General features: G+C 30.4%; 2 protein-coding genes across 5 annotated transcripts; one reads left to right on the top strand and one right to left on the bottom strand.

The window, feature by feature from the left end:
• The first annotated feature begins 5 nt into the window (after window positions 1-5).
• LOC105150548 (uncharacterized) lies at window positions 6-7,888 on the top strand. 2 transcript variants are annotated; one of them, XM_011063711.2, is made up of 6 exons: window positions 6-140; window positions 240-326; window positions 554-658; window positions 3,098-3,520; window positions 3,595-5,691; window positions 5,793-7,888. In XM_011063711.2, the coding sequence occupies exons 2-6, from the start codon at window positions 312-314 to the stop codon at window positions 5,892-5,894; spliced, it is 2,742 nt and encodes a 913-aa protein (XP_011062013.1). In that variant the 5' UTR covers window positions 6-140; window positions 240-311; the 3' UTR covers window positions 5,895-7,888. The 2 variants fall into 2 exon arrangements, with proteins under 2 accessions (XP_011062013.1, XP_011062012.1); XM_011063710.2 differs by lacking the exon at window positions 6-140 and having other exon boundaries at window positions 153-326.
• Window positions 7,889-7,959: 71 nt separating this feature from the next.
• LOC105150547 (solute carrier family 15 member 1) lies at window positions 7,960-22,790 on the bottom strand. 3 transcript variants are annotated; one of them, XM_011063707.2, is made up of 10 exons: window positions 22,530-22,790; window positions 19,116-19,156; window positions 12,495-12,573; window positions 11,661-11,889; window positions 11,192-11,460; window positions 11,015-11,097; window positions 10,082-10,498; window positions 9,637-9,871; window positions 8,971-9,569; window positions 7,960-8,872 (listed from the first exon to the last, which is right to left on the bottom strand). In XM_011063707.2, exons 1-10 carry the CDS (start codon window positions 22,681-22,683, stop codon window positions 8,693-8,695), a joined length of 2,286 nt encoding a protein of 761 aa, XP_011062009.2. In that variant the 5' UTR covers window positions 22,684-22,790; the 3' UTR covers window positions 7,960-8,692. The 3 variants fall into 3 exon arrangements, with proteins under 3 accessions (XP_011062009.2, XP_011062010.2, XP_011062011.2); XM_011063708.2 differs by lacking the exons at window positions 19,116-19,156; window positions 22,530-22,790 and adding an exon at window positions 17,435-17,939; XM_011063709.2 differs by lacking the exons at window positions 19,116-19,156; window positions 22,530-22,790 and adding an exon at window positions 16,663-16,910.
• Window positions 22,791-22,819: the final 29 nt, after the last annotated feature.

Genomic DNA, 22,819 nt, shown 5'->3' with positions numbered 1-22,819 from the left:
GGAGGGACGACGTCCGAACGCGGGACAGTGTCAGATGGTGTCAAACACTGCGGCTGCAGATCCGCGCAGATTCCGAGCAGTGGAGCGGCTCCATCTTGCGCAAATCCAAAGTCCGAGGAATCATTAGAAATAGTGTGAGAGTGCGTTATTTGATGTCGACAACAACCATGTCGACGAAGTCGACGATAAAGAAATTGTCGAATGATCCCGATCAAGAATATTTCTGTTTCCTGTTGAAGGAAGGCTTCAGCCTTTGGGACTACGAAGCTATTGTCAACTTTCCGCGTTTGCCCAACTATGACTTGCAGGCTATGCGGATGCAGCTGGTAAGTACGTCTCCTTTGGTCTCCTTGCGTCGCGCGTCAAAATATTTGTCCGTTTTTTAAAGTAACGTTTATAAAAAGTTCAAGTTTTGTCGTACGTCATAATCTAGAAAATATGTAGCAATCGATCGATATAAGTCTCTCCGTTACCGAATTATATACATTTTTCGGAACACCCTGTACATGTAATTAGCGTGAATGACGCATTACGCCGACTTTCATGTTTGTAGTGGAAGCAGTTTGGAGTGCCGAAGAACAGACGCATCTTCTACATCGACGATGACGGGGACAGAGTGCCAATCGATTCAGAATGCGAATTTGACGAGGCATTGAAGGTATGTGTTGTATACTGTTTGTTTGTGTGTGTGTGTGTGTGTGTGTGTGTGTGTGTGTGTAGCATACATTTATATATATATTACAATTATAATTGTACTTCATTTCGAGTTATGTATTAAAGTAAATTTATATCTCCTTCCAAAATAATTGGATATGAGAACCGAACTCAAAGTAACTTCTTCAATATTCATAAAAAATCATTCGAATTATTAAGATGGAATATTTTGAATTTTGGTGAGAATTAAATGGCAGGCTTTAAATCCGATTTAAATTTCGCACTCGTCTGAAGTTCTATTTTCCATCATGTTCTACAACTTGAACAACTTTTCTTCTCATTAGCTGCATTCGGAAACATTACCCAAGTGCCTCCGTGTGTGTTTTATCCTTGTTCATTCACTGTTAAACAAGAATAAGATATATTAAAACTCAAATTTGAATTCGCAATTTACTTCAGTCGATTTCTCTTTTTCTAATTCTCTTGAGCGCGAAATTTAAATAGGATTCAGTTTGCTCCACCTCTTATTAAATGCATTCTCTTAATCAAAGAGGATTGTAATCCTTTTTGCTCCTAATAATTTTTACGAAGTTTCGATAACGTATAGATTACTGAGAAATATAATTCATTTGTGCAATTTAGTTTTTATTTTATTTTATGTTACATAGATTAGTAATATCTCTATGAGATAATAGAGTATAATATGGAAATATATACTATAAGTAGAATATGGAAAGAAACATAATGTTCAAAGAAATAATAAAATTGAATATCTTCACTGGACTCTCACTACTAATAACAATAATACCGACTCAAGGCTAATAAGAGTCACCACGGGAGATGCACAACCTTAATTCTAGCACACCATCATTACTTTTGGTTACTTTCCCGGCCAGAGCAGAATCTCTGCTCTGTGAAACTGCTTTGTCACGCTATATCTCTGGATACTGAATACGTATTTTTTAGCTCAAAACGTGTGAAATTTATACCTTGAAGTCAGACAAAGACAGATGAATATGAATCAAATAAATAATATTTTATTTTCAATTAATTACAATGCTTCAAAGAAATTTTATTGGAAAAATTCGCAAAAATGACTACTTTGGATAAAAAATTCTCAAATTTTTAAATTTAATGTTTAAGCAAAAACTCGTAGGATTTTTTAATTGATCCTTTGGACTAACAAAAAAAAATAGTACGATATGAATCGCTCAAAAAAGTATTAGGTGTTGGAATTAATTCGTAGCGTTTTTTAATGAAAGAATTATTTATTTCACATGAGCATTAAAAAATACATTAATGAAAGTACTTTTAAAACTTATAAATACTTTGTAAAACGCTACGAATTAATTCCAACACCTAATATAATTATTTGAACTACCGAAAATTGATATTTTTGAAAATCTACTTATTATAAGTTTATAATTAATAAATAAAATTTTATTATTTGAACGATATAAAAGTAGATAAAGGATTGTACATGTATAAATATTATTACAGTATATATAATTAAGTTTATTAGGATTTAGTTTAGAGGATGTTGCAACACTCGCTCTAAAGCGATACATCCGCCTTGACCGAGCGATCTCCGAAGATTGACAGAGATTATAAAATTTTTACTATTTATTATATTTTACTATTTATTATATATTGAAATAATTCTTTTTAATTCTATACATTTTCATGTACTTACTTTTATACTATCCGAAACTCAGTAAACGTATATTTAATAAAAAATAAAGGAATACAAAAACTTACAAACTAATAACGTGTGGGTCCCAAGTACCCTCTTTGAACTTTCATACATTCTCACATCGAGAATAACGCAAAAAAAATACTCTTGCAGGCTTACCATATTTATGGACAGTTAAAGTTTTTGTTCAGCCTCAATTCGGATCTTCAAATTATATTTATAAAAAAGTTACAGCAATGTGAAAAATCGCATAGGGTACGTTGGATCCAAGAGTGGTTGACTAGGATTAAAGTGGAATAAGGACTTAACTTCAATTTCTTTGTGATGTCTTCTTTATTCACAGTATTGAACGTTTAACACTTTAAGTTATCAGTTAAATCATCATTCCACTTTAAGGTTGCATATCTTCTCCCGCACTGATTCTTATTCTTGAATCAGTATTATTGTTAGTTCAAAGAAATATTAAAATTTTCTTATTTATTATTAAACAAAAATATATCAAATGGAAATTAAATTGAACTTATCAGATGTAAAGTGACCTTTGATATACGAATTATTTTATAAACAATAATATAACCTCTATATAAATCGCTATATGAATAAATAAAAATCAGTAAGGAAGGGACTTTTTCCTGATTTGGTTTATAAAAGTTTATAAAAGTTTTTTAGAATTGAGACCAAGACTTAGTAATTTTAACTTTGCAGTGTATGTTAAATCAAAGCCTAAAGATTTCGAATCTCGTGTTTTAGCTCGCAAAAAAGGCCTTTAAGGTAAATACAGCAATTCCGTTGATTGTGGGTTCTTTTAACATGTCCACATTGTACAGCAACAAGCAAAGTTCTAAAATGATTAAGACCCGTCCAAATAAAGAGTCGAAAAATACCAATGACGATTCTATCTCGTCCTTTCTTGAGAAAAGTGACGGTTCTGTGTTGGAACCGAATTCTGAATTTGACAAACGGAAGCGTCCAATCCTGAAAGTACTAATATTGAATCGAAAAAAATCAGATGCAAAACGAAGTGACGAATCGAGTAGCGATGTGACGAGCAAGGAACAAACAAAATTAGAGAGCATAAAAATAGAGGGCATAAAAATTCCAAAAGAGTCGAATGCTTTATTACGGTGTTCAGATACGATGCCTCCTCCGTGGTTCATTGAATACATGGAAGCGGTAAGTGATATATACTAACCGAATATATATTCTTGTCCTTGTTTACTGAAATGATTAGTCTTATCGTTTTGCAGATGAAGAAGGACATGATGTCTACGATCACAAAAGAAGTAGTGAAAAAAGTAACGGTAGAGCTAAACAAACGCTTGAACTCCTTTACGTATTCTTCGTTAAAGGAAGAACTAAGTCAATCTCGAAGTCAATCATATTCTTCTCTCCCGAAACGATATCCTAAATGCTCCTTCGATTCGAACGAGAAGAATCAAAAGAGGATGAGCTCTCAGGACGAGGAGCAATCGAGTGATGCTTCTATCGAACGTGTGGACGAGCCGCAGAATGTGAACACCACGGAAGATCTGCAGACAAAGAAAGATATGATATCTACAATTAGTCAAGAAGTGGTGAAAGAAATGACGGAGATGTTGAACAAAACGTCTCTTACGTCTGTCTCTTCAAAGAGACACGGTCAATCCCGAAACCAATCGCATCTTTCTTCCTTGAAACGATTTTCTCGATATTTTGATCCACAGTCAAGTGAGAAGAATCAGAGGAAGATGAAGTCTCAAGACGGAGAGCAGTCAAGCGATGACGCTTTGATGGAACACATCATGTATGACCCGCGAAAGGCAAGAATGAAAATCGCAAATGTTTCGCGACAGAAAAAGCTTGATCTTATTGGAGAAACTATTCTTGCAAACATAAAGGAAGCAAAAAGGAAGAGGAAATATCGTCAATGGATGCCAGAAACTACTGACAACATAAATAATGACGTCGGCAAAGAGCAATCTCGAAGTAATATGCAAGAAGATTTGGTTCCTCAGAAGAACTTGCCTCTGCATGTGGACCCAAAACCAGATGAAACTAAGGGGGTGTTCGAGAATGAGCTTCGTATGAGTTGCTCCGTAACTGGGCACCAAATATTGGATGAGGAAGGTCGTCGAAGAGATACTTGGTGCTCTGATATCGATAAAACCAGCTTTTGTTCATGCAATCAAGAAGAGGAAGACGACGATGCCTTCGAGATTATTCAGATGCCTACTTTAGGAAGTAGGGATGAATCGCTTACGCATTCTGAGGAGCTCGCTGCCGAGCAACGACGACACGACAGCAATCGGGATTCACCCAGCTTCGAACTCTTGTCAGAGTCGCCCTCGCCTACACCTACATGCTTCATGCATTTCAACGAAGAACATTTCTCGGCGAACGAGGGAAATTCTGAGTATGAATCTTTTAGCTTTCTTAACTCGCGGTACAATTCCATTTATGTGATAGATATTCACGGTAGAATCTACAACGATTATGAATTAGCAAAGCTCAATTGGCAAAGCGTTAACGCTGATTTGAAAAAACGAATTGATAAAAAACGTAATTTGTACATAACAGACCAACTTCAGAATACTCACTGTTCGAATCCAATCCTAGAGCGATCAAACGAATGGAAGAAGAATCCTCGAGATGACATTGGGTGCAATATTCGCGACAACGCGAATAACTCGTATGACGACGTGAGAAACTCACACACGAGTTATCTAACCGTGCAAACTCACTGCGACTCAAAGTCGCAATCGCAGTGTAGTTGCCAATCGCAGACCGATTTGAACGACTTTACACAAAGCTTCCACTCTCACACTACATCGGTTACTGATACGACCGACATTTACACTGAGGCCTATGGCAACGATAAATATGACGAGCAAGTGATGACGGCCAAGAACGTACGAGAAGCGGGGACAGGAACAGCAACAGCAACAGCAACAACAACGGCGACAGCAACAGTGACAGCGACAGCGACAGCGACAGCGACAGCGACTCCGAGAAATGACCACGATGTGCGTTTTGGGAGTGACTATATAAAAGATGAAATGACAAATGAAAGATGTTTTCCTGATGCGAATGACTATTCAGAGGATTTCTGTACCTCGCATAATAATACCCCGCAGGAAACTTCGGTTGATCCTCCGTACCAATCCACTCAATCGAGCAGATCTTCCGATAGAGCGAGTTCTAATGTAGGATCAAAGAAGACATTCATTGGCGAGACGCTGGACATTCATTGGCGAGACCCTGATCCTGTTCACATCTTACCAGAACTAGTCACCGCGGCCGCCCATGTCGGTTCGTTCGCTTATGACACTGCACGCGAAGTATTTGACAAGATACGAGCACATACGGTGAGCTTTTAAAGTAATGCGTGAAAAATGCGTTTTTTGATAATTAAATGCAAAAACGATTTGAATTATGCGAATGATACTATCACGATTATCTGTTTCAGAGGGAGGATTCTGTTAAACGGCAAGCCAGTAAATACGTAAAGCGCGACGATCAAGTATTACATCCGAAGCGCAGAAATTTTCAAACCTTCACACACCCTTAATATTAATAAATTACTAACTTATACTAATCACTTTTTTTGTTTATAACTAATATACTATACACTATACAGGATTGCTAAGTAGATCTATTAGGCGATAGATAAGTACGCGGATCAGATTTGCAGGTTCGAAATAGTATTGTATTTTGATGCAATCGAAATGTATACGGTGTCTCTCATAATATTGGAGTTTCTTAGATCATGCAGTGAATAAAGTTAAGTTTCTTGATTACGCCGATTAATTGACTTATTGAGAAATACTTAAAAAAATGCATAGAATATCCAATTGTTAACAGAAAGAATTTTGATGACACTGAATCAGTAGAATAAGAAATTTAGAAAAAATGATGAAGAATACTTTGTTTATACGAGCGATTCTTAATTGCGATAAAGTAAAACAATATCTCGGTGACAAGTCAAGATATTCTATCGAATATTACGTGTCTATTTATCGGATGAAATTAAGAATCACTTTGTATGTAATAATATTCATAGTGATAAAATGTTCTCTATGTCATAGAATATTAGAATTGATTGTAGTTGTATACAATTAAGGAACTGAATACATATAATAAAAACGAATAGATGAAATTGGAAAGAAAAGAGTGAGATAACGCGTAATAGTTTTAGGTCGTCTGGAAGAGATAATAGATTGTTTCAAAAGAAAATATGAAATTCTTTATTACAGTCTATCCGCGTATAAATAATATGGGGGCTAGAAACAAATTGTTTATATACGAGGATAAATCAAATATAAACGAGAATTAAGAAGATTTTATGTATTATTTATTGGACGAAAATAAAAATATAAAAAAAGCATTATTTTTCTACATAGTCGCCTGCTGCATTAATATATTTTTGTCAACGGATAGGGAGTTTCGTAATTCCGTTTTCATAAAAAGTAAGTTGTGTCTGCAGTCAATTACGCATCCTCTACACTGGCATCGTCCACGAATCGTATTGTTCTCTCAATTCTTCTTTTAGCAAAAATGTCTTAATGCGATTATCATTTGTTCGGGCCGAAAAGAATTAGAAGGATTCGAGGAAGATGTCAGTATAGAGGAATTCGTATCCGTAATTGATTATAGACACAATCTACTACTTTTTATGAAAATGGGATCGCCAAACATCCTATCTGCTGGTAAAAATGTATTAATGTAGCAGGGAATTATATGGAAAATAATTTGTTTTCTTTATATTTTATTCTCATCCAATAAATAATAAAAAAATGGTAATTATTTAGATGCCCTCCCTCTCACCTCAAATCTTAATAAAAATATACACTTATTCGACGTATTTTCACTTAAAAGAATTTAATAAAAAACGCAGAAGTCGGCCTCATGAATTATCCATATAGGATGATAGATACCTTAATCTCTAAAGTCTCCAACTTTAACGCTTAATAACTTTATTCACGAGGCCGACCGTCGCGTTTTTTTGCCAGATTCTTTCGTTTTGAATGAAAATACGTTGAATAAATGTATTTTTATTAAGATTTGAGATGAGAGAGAGGATTCTAAATAATTACCAAAAAAATTCTCGTTTATATTTCATCTACCCTCATATAGATGAATCAGTTGTTCTTGTTCTACTTGTATATTTATTAAAACGAAGGAGCGAGTTTATGATTTAGAGCTGAAATCATTAGTAGCCGCTACACGGATTTTGCACATGCATCTGAAGAGTTGCGATTCGGTTTGTCACTACTTTGAATATCGGCAGTTGCAAGGAAGCGTTACCTGCCGATAATTCTCTTAATAAAAAAAAAAAAAAAAAAATCGCCCCTCCAGCATGTGCATAAAATCGTAAAATACTTAATGTATATCGAATTGATGTTTCATAAAAGGATGTTTCGTGATAAGATTTACACGATGTGATTACTCAATTAGTGCACTTTTGAAATTCTTATCTTATATAACACGCATTATTACGTTATACTAGAGCTTATGGAAATTTAGCCAAATTTATGGAAATAAATGTTATTATATAAATTATAATGTATAATTCAAATTATATGAATGTTCATACGCAATTTTGATCACTTAAAAATTTGAATATATCTCTATAATTATTATTTTTAGTAATTTTTTAAAATTTTATTTTATACAATTTAAATAATTAAATACAATTGTCATTGATTATTACATTTTTTTGCAAACACATTTGTACAGTAAAATTTTGAATTTATATAAAAATACTTATATACAGTTTTCATAATTTCGAAAGTTTTATATATCCTTGTCTGCTTTTAATAGGCAAAGCAGCTCAGTAACAAAAGTCTTTTATTTTTCATTTTAATTTAATCACTTCTGTTCGCTTAAATTTCTCATCTATAATATTTACATAATTTAATTAATTAATTTTTCAATCTCTACAATTTTTCAATTTTATAATTAATTTTCATCATATCGTTCACAGCACTGGTACACTTTTAACAATAATTTGCTACTTTTGCTTTAATTTTGTAAAAATATAAAACCTATTATAATAAGATTTCTTATTTACAATTTCTGAAATTTTAAATATTGAAATATCCCGTTTCTCACTCCATGAACTTCCAGATTTGTTATATTATACACTGAACATCTTCAGTCTGACTTAATTATTTTTACGAAAAAAAAAGGAAGAGATTGTGAGAATGAGATTGTGTATTAAAAAAAAATAATTCCTATATCTTGTCACCTTTCTCGAGGATGACATAAATGCTCAATAGAACGGACCCTTGATGTTGGAGCAATCCTTTGTATCTGCGACACGTATTCTTATTCTTCGAAAATTATTATTTCTCACTTAGCTATTCCTCATCGTTTTTCATCATCTTTGTAGGCCAAATTGACATTCCCATTCTTCTCTTCCAAGGACATGGCTACATCATTATCTTCTTCCTCTGGTATTTCCACATATTTGTAGAATATAGTCATGATGCCAAATATCACCATTACTACCGCCATCAAGCCGGCATATAGGAAAATCTCGTACACCTGTGGAATAAATAAATAAATCGTATGAAATGTAAAAATGAAAAAAAAAATGGATATTAAGGCCAAAAATAGAATATATAATTGGTTTGGTCACTTACTAGCCGTTCAAAGGGATGAGCACCCTTTACGATCACTACAATGAGATTGCCGAAGGCTACACTCAGCAACCAACCCGCTTGCAGTAAAGACTTCATGGATACTGGAGCTTGAGTAAAAGCAAACTGCAGACCTGTTACAGAGAACATCACCTCGGCCATTGTGATGATGATGTATTGTGGCAACATCCAAGCCATATGCAGCGAATTGGGTGGCGTAACCGTGACTGTTTTGCCAACAATCTTCGGTTTGTTATTATACATAACTTTGGAACCTACCACGGTGTACACTCCACCAGATTTGAAAGGCACATTCTTGTCTAGCAGTGTTTCGTTTAGGTAGACGTCATATTCACTTGGATCCTCAATTTCTTTTAACTCCGATTCGGAGAAGTGGAAACTGACCGGAATTGATACTACCGTCTTATTTTCGTCATTACGGAGCAACAATGTGGCGTTAGTTTCAGATTCAAGATAGATGACACTGCGGACCATCGGCTTACCACTCTCCGGTTTGTTCACCGTGTCTTTATAACTATATTCTAATCCCAAGGGCGTTATAACCCAAGATGTTGCACTGGCTTCTTCGACAGACATGATACCTGATGAGAGGAATTATTTTAAAAATACATGTTACATTTTTCGAAATCCAAACTTCAGGAATTTTACCTTCATTTTTCTTGAATGTGTTGTAACCATTATCGTAGCAGTTTGTGAAATCTGCTGTGTAGGATATGTTAATAGATTCTTTTACTTTTACTTCTAAAACTTCTGACATGCTTAGTGGGTCTATATTATTTTTATCTAAATTTACTTGATCTAACTTTACACTCACTGTACAATTCATTGTATTAAAAATTCGGATTTGAGCAGATCCGTTTGTCGGTAATTGTGGATACGTTTTCTAGAAATCAAAATATAAAACATTACATTCTTCATGTAAAAATCGTAGCATTAGTTATTAATTCGGATTTGACAAGATATTAATATGTGATAATATATGTATAATTGATATTAAAACTTCCATATCTTTAAAAGAATCTAAATAAGCATCCCTTACAGATAGATATCAACAATTTCGAATAATATACATAAAATTTCTCTTTATTACTACCTCGAGTTCTATTTCGACAATACCGGCTGCGACAAAAGCAACGCTGGCCAAAAGACCGCCGACAACAAGCTTCTTCAAGGGTGTATCAATGAAATGTATTTTGGCAAAAATCGGATAGATACCAGTCTCAAAGATTGGTATAAAAATGATGATCAACAATGGATTGACGGCCTGCAACTGATCAGGCAATATTACGATACTGCCTATTTGGCCATCCATTCGTGTTGCTTGAAAAGTCCATTGAGAACCTTGCTGATCGTAAAGCGCCCAGAATATTGGCAGTGGTACAAACAATTTCAAGACTCGCAGTACAACTTTGATATCTTCGATTAGCTTATTGTCGTAAACATCATCGGCATGATCGAGCCAATGATCGCGTTTTTCTCCTTTGCCCTTAATTTTATTGTAGATTGCATGCTAGTTTTTGAAACATAAAGAGAACGTTTATCTTAAGAGATTTCGGAATTCAAATTTTCATGAATAAGTTAAAAATTTACGGAATTAAACATATAAAAGACAGATTCTAATTAAGGATTCTTATTTTCATGACAGAAAATATAAAAAACCTAGTAGATCTACATATAATATTCTAGAAATATTTATAAATTCGCCAATTTTCGCATTCAAGAGTTCATAAATTTCAAGATTTAGGATTTATATTTGCCAGCATTTTAAATCGTACACAATAGACAGATAATAAAATTATTTTACAATCAAGAGTATTGTTTTATTTGTATATGAAAAAAATTATATTAAGAACGTTTAAATAAAAAAAAAAATATATATATATATATACATTCTAAGCTATTTTCGATTGTCTAGTAAATCGTTAAATAATAATCTGTCTTTCAGTTTTTGCAGTCTAAGCCTGCAGGTGACATTTATATTTATCTTGAGTTTTCAGACTTAAAATTCTGATGATATACGACTTACGCAAACGCATTTGGTAACTTTAACGATGAGATTGCCTTTAGGATTGACCATTTTGTACATCCTTTTCCCAAAGACGAATACAACTAAAAATAAAAATTAAAATAATATTAATCTAAAAATTGCATCAATATGAATGAGAGATTTATTTCATGTTTTCTCATTGATTTCATGTTTTACCAATTGATGTAATCATTAGAATGGCTGGTACCAAAAATGCCACGAAGTAACAATCGCCGCCAAAGCACTCGGTCTTACGAATCACCGGAGTTAATATAGTTGAGATTAGAGAGCCTGTGTTAATAGAAAAGTAGAAAAGGGAAAAGAACATTGCCAATTGCTTTTCTTGTTGAGGTAAAACGAACTGGTCGCCTCCGAAAGCTGACACACAAGGTTTTATCCCGCCTGTACCAAGCGCTATTAGGATTAAACCTAATATGGAAAATTCTCTGCAAAATTGAAAAAAGTTTATTCTTTTGTTACCAGAAATTAAAAACTATTAAAAATTAACAGCATTTAAATGGTATTAAAATTAAATTGTATCCCAATAATGTTTAAATTCAAATGTAATTCTAGATACAGAAAAGTTTTTTTTACTAATATCTGTGCGTACTAATTTTCAATGTTATTTTAGATATTTTATACTGACTTTGCGGGCAATCCGATGGGAGTTGCCGCACTTAAAGATAGAATCACTTGTCCAAGTGAGTAAATAATACTCAAATAAAGAATGGTATTGAATTTTCCGAGCCACGAATCGGATATGATCGCGCCAATCAACGGAAAGAAATAGACGAGACTGCTGAAGACATGATAGATTATTGTAGACGTGCTTTCACTGTATCCCAACATGTTAAATAAATACAGGGACAGGACGGCTAAAAATAAAAAAGATAATTTCGTGTTAATATAATATATATATATATATATATCTTCTATATACATAATTAAATTATGTATATATTAATCAGATTCAAGATCAATATTAGAATTATTTTTCAGTATATCAGAATTTCAGAATTATAAATAAAAATAAATTAAATATCTCACTCTACGTTATAAATTTGTTATATTTGACATTTTTTTTAGATTGTTAAGAAGATAATTATAATTCTGTTAAAAAAATTAAAAATATGTTATAAAAATAAAAATGATACATATAACATAAAAGAATCTCAAAAAAAAAATATATATATATATCACATTTATTATTACAGATTATTACAATTTATTATGTACAATAACACATGTTAGAAAGATTGAATTATATTCAAATAATTTATACAATTGCCAATTTATAAAAAATATTAGAGCGAGAAGTTTATTATATGGTTGCAATTAAAAATTGCACTAGTAATGAGAATTATAATCAAAGGAACAATTGTTCTAATTGCCGTAGCATTATTTTTAAATTACATAAATTGTATAATATATCTGAGGTTAATACTTAAATTGACGTTGATGATTTATAATTTATACTCACTGCGCATTCCATAGTAAGAAAATCTCTCGCAGAATTCATTACTGATAATGAAAAACACCGATTTGGGATACTTCACTTTCTAAAAATTTTTTAAGAAGAAAACGTCATTTCTTTTATAATAAAATATCAAGATTAAATATGAATGCATTAGAAAATATATTTTATGCTAACTAATTTTAAGCTCACTTTATCAATTTAGAATATTAAGGCTCCTGAGTATTCATTCCAGTCATATTGAATCGTGATGTCATGAGCGAGAAATGTCATAAGCGATATGTTGATTTTCTTGCATGCCATTTGTAAATAAAAAGAATTTGGATGAAATAAAATGATAAGATCGCTTTAAAACAAATTTGTAAAAATTGACAAAAACTATCCTTATCTTCCTTGACAGTCAGAAAATAGTCATAAAAGGCACGTAAAGTGCGTTTATTAATTTTTACTCAATGCGCATAGCCTATTTTTAATTCACGAGCCTTTTTCTACGCTTTACTGACCATCAGAGAAGATAAGAAGAGTTTTTATCCATTTGTACAAGTGTTTTAAAACGATCTCATCATTTCGTTTCATCCAAATTTTCTTTATTTACAAATGATATGTAAAAAGAATCAACGTCATTTCTCGCTTATAATGTCACGATATGGCTGAAGTGACCACTCAAGAGCCTTAAGAATAATAATTTTTAAGAATAATAATTTATTAAGAATAATAATTTTCGCAAATTTTGAAAAAAATTTATTGACACATAAAGAGACTTAAATAAAAAATCAAGTTACATATAATATAAAAATGATAATTATTTTTCAAACTGAGAGAATAATTTTATGGTTTTAAACTTAAAACTTGGTACTAAAGTAAAAGCATAATTTTTAACTAACTGAGAAATTTTATTTTCTGTTAATGAGACACTCGATCCGAATTACGAAAGTAGCTTTACAAAGAAAAAGATCTAGCGTAATCACATTGACCTGATTAATATATCATTGTTACATAGTAGGCACATTTATTTTCTAATGTTTCCCAGCGAGGATCGAAATACGAAGGTCGTGCCGACCGATTTATCATTCATGTCATATGTCTTGAAGTTAATGATTAGGGATAATGACTTCAAAAATGAGATAACAAAATGAATCTGTGACATAAAATACTTCGTATGAGATAATTCGTGTTTTTACACGATATTCTCTAATTACGTATTACTTTTCTAAAACACGTGTGTTGATATGTTATGTTATATCTTAGGAAAATAATAAAATTTAAAAATGAAATAATGTAATAATATGGACTCACAAGTACAATAACAATATAAAGTCTAATATTGTGACATAAGATGGTTTTAAGTCATCTTTTAGACGCAAGAAATGTCTTATGACTCGATTTTAAACATTTTTTGTTATCTGAAGGACGTTTTAGTGACTATTTATGTTAAAGACATTATAAGATATGGAGTGTACTATATATTGTAGTAATGAAGAAAATTCCCGATAATTAATTTATGTAAATTTATAAGTGTTTAATATTTATTTAATTTATATAAATTATATGCAATTATTTTTGTGATTAAATTTCTAAAAATAAGTTGTTTACACAGTTGTTTATAAAAAAAAACTTTGATATAACAATTTAAAGCATGTTTCTTGTTCAAGAAAATTTTAAAAATATATAGATATATATATAGATATATATATCTAGATATATATTCTATATATAGATATACAAGTATATACTTGTATATAGATATACTTGTATATAGATATACTTGTATATAGAATAAATGAATTCTTATACAATGATTATTTTCAGTTATTGCTTTAAATGGCAATTAAATCAATGATATTGTCTTCTGTCGGACATAGACTGGTATACGAGCATCAATAGTGAATAATGTAAAGTAATATTTAAATTGCATTATGATATATTATCAGTTGATACATACAGAAAGCATTGACGTTTAAAAATTGCGCGACACAATTCAAGATGTTATGAAATAGTGATGTAAGTAGTTGTAGCTAATTTCTGACGCCAGCAATACTAATACTGTTTTAAAGGGAATCTTAGAAAATATTACTCGTTGAAAATATTACTTTGAGATTATATTTATTGTTATTGAAGCCTCGCTTAAACAGATGTTTAAATGCCATCGTGTAAAAAGAGGACATCGTAGAAAATATCACTAGTGAATAAATTGCAATATATATATATATATATATATATATATATATATATATATTCTCAAAGAAAGCGGATGCGAAAAATTTTAAAATGACATAGACTATTAATTATTTATATATTATTCTAGACAGCACATAATATTTATGATAAATATTTATTATTATTTATTATTTATTCTTGAAATGTTATTGAAATATACAAAAAAGGCTAATCAGAGCCAATATCAGCTGTTCGAGTGCACAGAAATCTCTTTATTCTCGTGTGAAAAAAATCAAATAAATTTTATTACATTCACACGATAAAGAGATTTCTGTGCACTCGAACAGCTGATATTGGCTCTAATTGGTCTTTTTTATATATTTCATTGAGAGATTCTTTCGAGCCTCATTTCATACATTTATTGAAATGTTATATAAATATTTTATACATATTTTATATAAAGTTTTATTCGAAATATTATATATATGTATATATATATATATATATTAAAAGATATATTAAATATTTAATTTAATATTTATAGTAAATATAAATATTTCTGTTAAGTATTTTTTATTTGAATTATAATGTCTTATTAAGTATTTTTGTAAATATTTTATAAATATTTTATAAATATTTTGTACTGGGTATATCATAATTTTGATAATAATTAGATGTTTTTAATTAGTTTAACATTTAACACAATTTTAAAATAAAATTTAATGCGTTATTATCGCGTTTAAATACTGCAAATATAAATAAAAATTTTCGAATGATAAAGAAATTTAGTATTTCCGAGATGGTCTATATGTGTGCGATGTTATTGGCTTTGTTAGAAGTTTGTACGAAACCGATAAAAATATATAGAATATTTACAAACTCAGATAATGTGTTCTCTTTTGCAACAATTAATTACGTAGTACGTATGAATATGATAAAACACGTAATTATAAAGATATCATTATCTACAATATTTATATTTTTCTCCCGACAATCGCTCCGAATCTAAATCTCGGTAATGTTTGGTATGCCTTGTCAATAAACAATTAATTTCTTAACGATATATGTATGCGAGGAACGAGTTCGAAAGGATTATTTAATTTCAGATATATGGCAATATCACACATATCTTAATGTTGATCATACACGTCGGTGTAATAAAATCGTATAAATCGGTGTCTCGCGGTATGAGTTCGGATTGAGATCGCACGATGATCGAAATGAATTTGATGAAAAACTTGTGTCTCAGAGAAAGTACAGTAGTCGCGGCCGTGATGAAAGGAATTAGTCTGGCATGCTGATGTGAATGGAAGTAAATCAGTGAACTAGCGCTCAATTGAAAAACCGATTTATTCTCCAAACCTATTCGTGTCACTGTTATGATAATTTGAGCTTATGTAAATTATATTAGGTGTTGGAATTAATTCGTAGCGTTTTTAATGAAAGAATGTTATTTATTTCACATGAGCATTAAAAAATACATTAATGAAAGTACTTCCCATCACTTGTAAAACGCTACGAATTAATTCCAACACCTAATAGCACATATTTTTCTTTTCAAAGCATCAGTAAAAATACAACAAAAGGATATGAGGTAAGGCGTTTACAAAATCTTTTGCAGATCACATTAGTTTCTATATGAATATATGTATCCACGAAGATCAAACAATCTGATTCTTGAGAAATCTAATCCTTTTATTAAAGGATTGAGAAGTCGGATTACAATATCATACAAATTCGTATTATATTTTTAAGTAAGGATAAACAAACAATAGCAATGCGTTTTTGAAAATCCGCAAGAAAGATTTCGCCTCTTTTCTCTCAATATTTATATTATTTATAGTATTTTGTAAAATTCTGAAATATTTTTTCAGTATTCCTTCAAGATAGCGGGAACGCGGCTTCTAGTTTGTCCTTCAAAAAGATAATGTAAGCTAAATATTAAACAGTCTACTTACATACAACAAAAAGTGATAGCAACTAATAATTATAAGTATATATTATTGTTAACAGTTACCTGACGCACAGGCATTTTATTCATCGTATGCGCAATAAACCACAATTTTGACCACGATTGAAAGAGAGAAAAGAAAGGAAGCTGACGTATATCAATATCAATCACTACCACGAGATTCACTTCATCAGGTGGATGTTTCGCTCGGATATGTGGATATGTTACAACGTTTGTCTACTCCGGATCGTCCAGATCGAGGAGCGACAACGGAACGATCACTCGTCGTCGTCGATTTTAACGGCTCCGTTCGCACGCGCTCCAACATCGAGACTGACATCAGCGACCATGAGTGAGCACAATATTGTTGCCAGAGTAAGTAGGTAGATAGGTACAACCATGTAGGAACAGTATATCTCAAAGCAGGCATACTACAGGTGACAGGCGGGCATTACGTCGTGATGCGAGCGTGCAGTACAGTGTAGTATTTGAATGTGAAAGTACGTGGTCACATACAGGTCCACGTGCGACCTGCCGTTCATTTTTGCAAGTGGTTCAGATACGCGCTGTGACAGTTTCCGATTAATCTGGATTTATCTCGAGAGATTACGAGTTCGCGACTGAAAGACGCTAGACGTCATTGCATCACATATACAATATAATTAATGTAGAATACGAACGGAAGAAAGATATGACATCACGACTTTTAAGAATAATTGATTCACCGTCTCGGATTTAATAAATATTTATATGTCAATAATCCCGTGCAATAAAACGCGTTTATTATAATATCAAAGGAAGTGTCGCGATATTAATATTAGAAACGATTTATGCTGACCTTGTCGATGATATAAATATGAGTATTTGCGGAAAAGAGCCAGAGGAACGTATACATACACTTTTATAGTGTACGGTTATCGAAACATGCGCTGTATGAGCGTAATTAAAAGAACCGCGGCACACATCCGTTGATTTGTCAGATTCTTTCCCAGTAAAGTGACGTATCACATGCATGTACGCGTATATAACTACTTCTTTTATATCTATATATTAGAATGATATAATAGAATGATCTGCAGTAGAATGATTGCGATTAATTGTTACGATTAATTGTTCTGATCTTTTCTTTTGTTTAGCAAGAGATAAGCATTGAAAGATAAATATGATTGTACAAAAATAAAAATTACTTTAATCCCGATTGTTAAAGTGATTTAAAAGAAAAAAAATTAATTGAGCTATCGAGATATTTTTAATCTAAGATCCATAAAATTCGTTATAAAATCTGTCGTTGAAACTTTCGTGAAAACTTTCATCTCAAACTGGAATATCATCATGTATATTGCAGAATCTTTTGCAAAGCGAAATAGGATTGCGACGACAGGTATCACGAAGAAAGCAGAGAGAAGTTGCTCAATAAAAACGCGGTCGATGATACGTGAATATAAATTCGAAATGCGGGACGTTTATCTGATAATTTTGCAATATCGAAACACGTGTTTCGTCAAATGATTCGAAAATCTTACGGTCCCTTTTTTTTCCTTCTCGTCGAACAACATTAATTTTAATGTACGTGTGGAAATACAGGGTGTTTGGGAATAATAAATTTTTCGCATAGGGGCAGAATGGACTAAACTGAGAAGAAAAGTCCTCTACCATTTTGCAATTTTCGTAATAGTTAACAAGATATTAATCGCTAAAAATTTCCAAAAATTGCTCTTCAATAATTTTTTATTCTATACGACTAATACAACTTTACAGAAAAACTGCAAGAGACGAAAATTGTTTATTTTCTTCTCATAGAACTCTACGAATTTTTTCAGAATTTTTTATTAACTTTTTAGTACTGAATTTTCTTATTTTTACTAACATGAAGAAATACGATATTAAAAAATTCTAAAAAAATTTAAAAAAAATTCTTAGAGCTTATGAGAAGAAAATAAACAATTTTCTATTGAAGTTTTTCTGTAAAGTTGATAGTATTTGAGTAAAAACTTATTGAAGACCAATTTTTGGTAATTTTTAACAATTAATATCTTGTTAGCGAAAATTGCAAAATGGTAGAGGACTATTCTTCTCAGTTTAATCCATTCTGTCCCTATGCGAAAGATTTATCATTATTTTCCAAACACCCTGTATATGAGCCCCATATTATCATCATTAAATTATATAACGCGTTATACACGCTTAAATACGCAGTAATAATAATTTTCTGACCTCGTGGTAACAATGAGCGAAAGTAAAATCCAAGTATGTCCACGTAAATTTTTCAAAGATGCTTACCGCACCGAAACCAGACAAACAAAATTATTAGACAAAGTCTAACATAGTTACGAAACATAAATAATTGTAGTGATCTTCATATCTTATCTATTTTTCTATTTAAAAACTCATTTGAATATCTTAAGTATTAAATATTTAACTAAATATACTACAAATTGTGTAGATGTATATATAGTTTCATGAATATTTATTTCATGAAGATTTAAATGTTGATCTCCTAATTAGGAATTTGATCTCACCTCTTGTTGTTCTTCGACATTGTTTTGATTATCCGGGTGATCTGAAACATGTAATATAATACTATATAAATATTTAAGAACCTGACAAAGTATTATATCATTGAGACCTGAGATAGACACTGCCGTAAGAAGATCAAGATAAAGTTGGCAACTCAATGGGAAGAAAATGTTTTTTAAATGTTTATTATTCGCAATAAGATAGGAAACAAGACCATTTATATAACATTACTTTTAAATACGAAACGTCACTACGATCTGAATGTTGAGATATTGAACTAATATATATATTTTCAAATAAATGAATTAATGAATTAATTTCAGAAATAATAATTACGATGTTGTCAGGCTTTCAACACAATCAATCTGAAATATTAATAATTCCCCAAATTTCCCAAATTAATCTTAAAAAATTTTATTATTCATTAATTTCACATTTCACTATTTCATTTTAAAATAACATTTATTTAACATTTATTTAACGTTTTTTAAACGTTTATTTGTAATTAATTTTACGTTTTACGATTCATTTCCAAAATAAAATTTTTTAAACGTTTATTTAACGTTTATTAAATGTTAATTTTACACTAATTTTTCATTTGACGAATGTTTCGAAGGAACATTTATTAAATATTTATTTAATGTTTATTAAATGTAAATTTAACACTAATTTTTTGTTTATAATGATGTTCTGAAGAAGCATTTTTTTAACGTTTATTTAATGTTAATTAAATATTTGTTTTACATTAATTACTCATTTGAAACAGTATTTTGAAGAAATAATTTTTTATTGCTTTTTTAACGTTTATTAAATGTGTTTTTTACATCAAACATTGTTCATTTAAGATAATAGCTTGGAGAAACATTTTCTAAACGTTTATTTCATGTTGAATCATCATGTTCCAATGAAAAGGAAATGGATTTTTTAAACGTTTTTTAAATGTTTATTTTTCATTAATTTCACGGTTCGTTTTCAGGATAACATTTATTTAATATTTATTAAATGTTTTTTAAACGTGCATTCGTATTGAATTTTACATTTTATGATTCGTTTTCAAAGTAAGATTTTTTTAACGTTTATTAAATATTCGTTTTACATTAATTTTTCGTTTGAAATAATGATTCGAAGGAATATTCTTAAATGTTTATTTGACGTTTATTAAATGTTTGTTTTACGTTATTTATTTATTTAAAATATGATTAAAAAAACATTTATTTAATGCATTATTTTAAATACGAAGCGCCACTACGGTCTAAATGTTAAGATGTTGAATTATTATATATATTCATATAAATGAATTAATTTCAGAAATGATAATTGCGTGCCGATATGGTTGTCGGACTTTCAACGCAATCAATCTAAAATATTAATAATCCCCCAAATTTTCCAAATTTAATCTTAAAAAACTGTAATAAACTTATGCGAAAAATTTTGCCTCGGCCGGAAGTCGAATCTTTTGCATTTATTTAATATTTATCTTTATGTTTAATATAAATGTTAAAAAAATATCATTATTTTCTAAAATTCAAATTAATAAAAAACGGGAATGAAAAAATAATCACGGAAAAGAAGTTAACCCAATATAATTGCGTTAAGTGTATCATTTATGAACAATAAGAACTGTGTCCATCAATTATAAGTGACGTAACGGATAAAGTATGAGACTCATAATCCTGAAGTCCCAAGTTCAAAATCTGGTAAGTAAAAAAGATAAAAATATAATTAAAAATTACAATTAATTAATAAAATTAGTTGTCTAATGTTTATAAGTACTGTGATAAAAAATAATAAATTAAAAAAAAGATTTCTGCGTTGTACAATATTTTTTCTAATTTTGTTCATATAATTTTAATATTAAAAAACATTAAAAAACGTGTTTGTAAATGTTTGAATAAACGTTTTTTTAATGAAAAAAGGGAACTTTTCTTGTTATTTTAAACTTTCATCATTACAAAAACATTTTCGTCAAATTTAAAAAAAAGCGTTTTTTTAACATTAAAAAAACATTTCCTTGAAATATTAAAAAGATGTTTTTTTAGTATTAAACAAACGTTTTTTTTAATGGAAAAAGAAGGGGATTTTGTTCGTTATTTTAAACGTTTTTTCAAACATTTTTTTCCCCATTGAGAAATTTGAATGTGCTGAAAATTGCTTTTATCATTACAATCTTCATTACAGTCTTCATTTATGATAATTACTTTACATTTAGCATAAATTAAGTAACTTATTACATTAATCGTTTAGACTAAAAATCAAATCAGTATAGTCTATTTTAATCTATTTATAGTGCAGAAAGTAATCGGCGACCGTTTACGTCGATCAATATTCATAGCGACAATTTGGTTGTTTAAATTGGATCATGGTCCAATTATGTACCAATAAAAGAATCGTCAAGTATAGCTGCGACAATTAAACTGCTAATTATTGAATTTATCAATCAAAAATACATTTACTGCGATATATCGAATAATATACGCGATAAATGATATTATTGTTTATATCACTTTTTACTTCTATTATTTATTAGTCGATAATTTCTTATCACTCTTCTTATACAAATTACAACAATTTATCGTAGATAAATGACGTTGTCAAAAGAGACATAAGATTATGATCACAAATAAGTTTAGTAATTACCGTCGGCCGTATTGGCGGATGCATGTACTCGAAATTCTTTGAAAAAAGATAAAAGAATTATTATTAATCTTAAAATTTTTTTATGATTTCCTATTACCTATTATCAGCATGTTGTTGTCTTTCATTCTTAAATAGCTTTTGGATTAAAGTTTAATATTTTACTTAAAGTAATTATATCAATAATAAAATGTTTGCATAGCATTATCTTTGTAATATATTTAATTTTTATTATAATATTTTGAAATATCTTATTATTACTTATTTGTTATTTTCATAAGCCGTTTATTTAAATAAAATAGCAACACTTCTGTTCATGAAACAATTTTTATTAAATCGCAAAATTACCTAACGTTTACTTTTACGAATATTATATATATATATGAGACTGTCAGAAATAATATAATTAAAATAGTAATGAATCAATTTACACCAAATCGATATGTAAAACGATGACAACTACTAATGCTTAATTTTATTATCTATTAAATATTTATTTTTATTATTCGGGGGAAAGAGTAGAATAATATGATTAACAGAAGTTTATTAGAAGAAAGCGCTCTCATTTCAGTATATCTTGGATCGCATAATCGATCAACAGCCAGGTATAAGAGAAAGTCAAATCACAAAAGACCGAGGAAGAAATGAACGCAATAATGTAAAAGTATTACAATAAGAGCAACGTCGATCTTAATCTGAAGCAACATAAAGGATTTTTTTTTTATATATGCATGCGATGGAAAGATGAAGAAATGATAAATAGTTGTTTAAAAATGGGTTACCTCGGATCTCGTTTTCGGAATTTTTTCTCTTTGTTGTACTCGAAGTGCTCATTTTCATCGATTCTGCGCCGTCCAGCTTATTTCCACGGTGATAACTCGGACACTGATCTCGTCTTTTCGTTCGCAATACCAAGTGCAGATTATCACTCCTCATCTTATCTATCAATTAAGCTTACAGACGAAGAAAATCTGATCACAAAGACGCAAGGTTTTTATCGTAAGTGATACTGAAAATTTCAAGATTCTGTGAATTTGAATTTAATATATGAATGACGTTTGGTAATTCAAAC

The sequence above is a fragment of the Acromyrmex echinatior genome, chromosome 18, assembly GCF_024713525.1.
Source record: "Acromyrmex echinatior isolate Ae372 chromosome 18, ASM2471352v2, whole genome shotgun sequence".
Lineage (NCBI taxonomy): Eukaryota > Metazoa > Arthropoda > Insecta > Hymenoptera > Formicidae > Acromyrmex > Acromyrmex echinatior.
The sequence above is the reverse complement of the archived record's forward strand: the minus strand, read 5'-3'. Positions and strand labels throughout refer to the sequence as shown.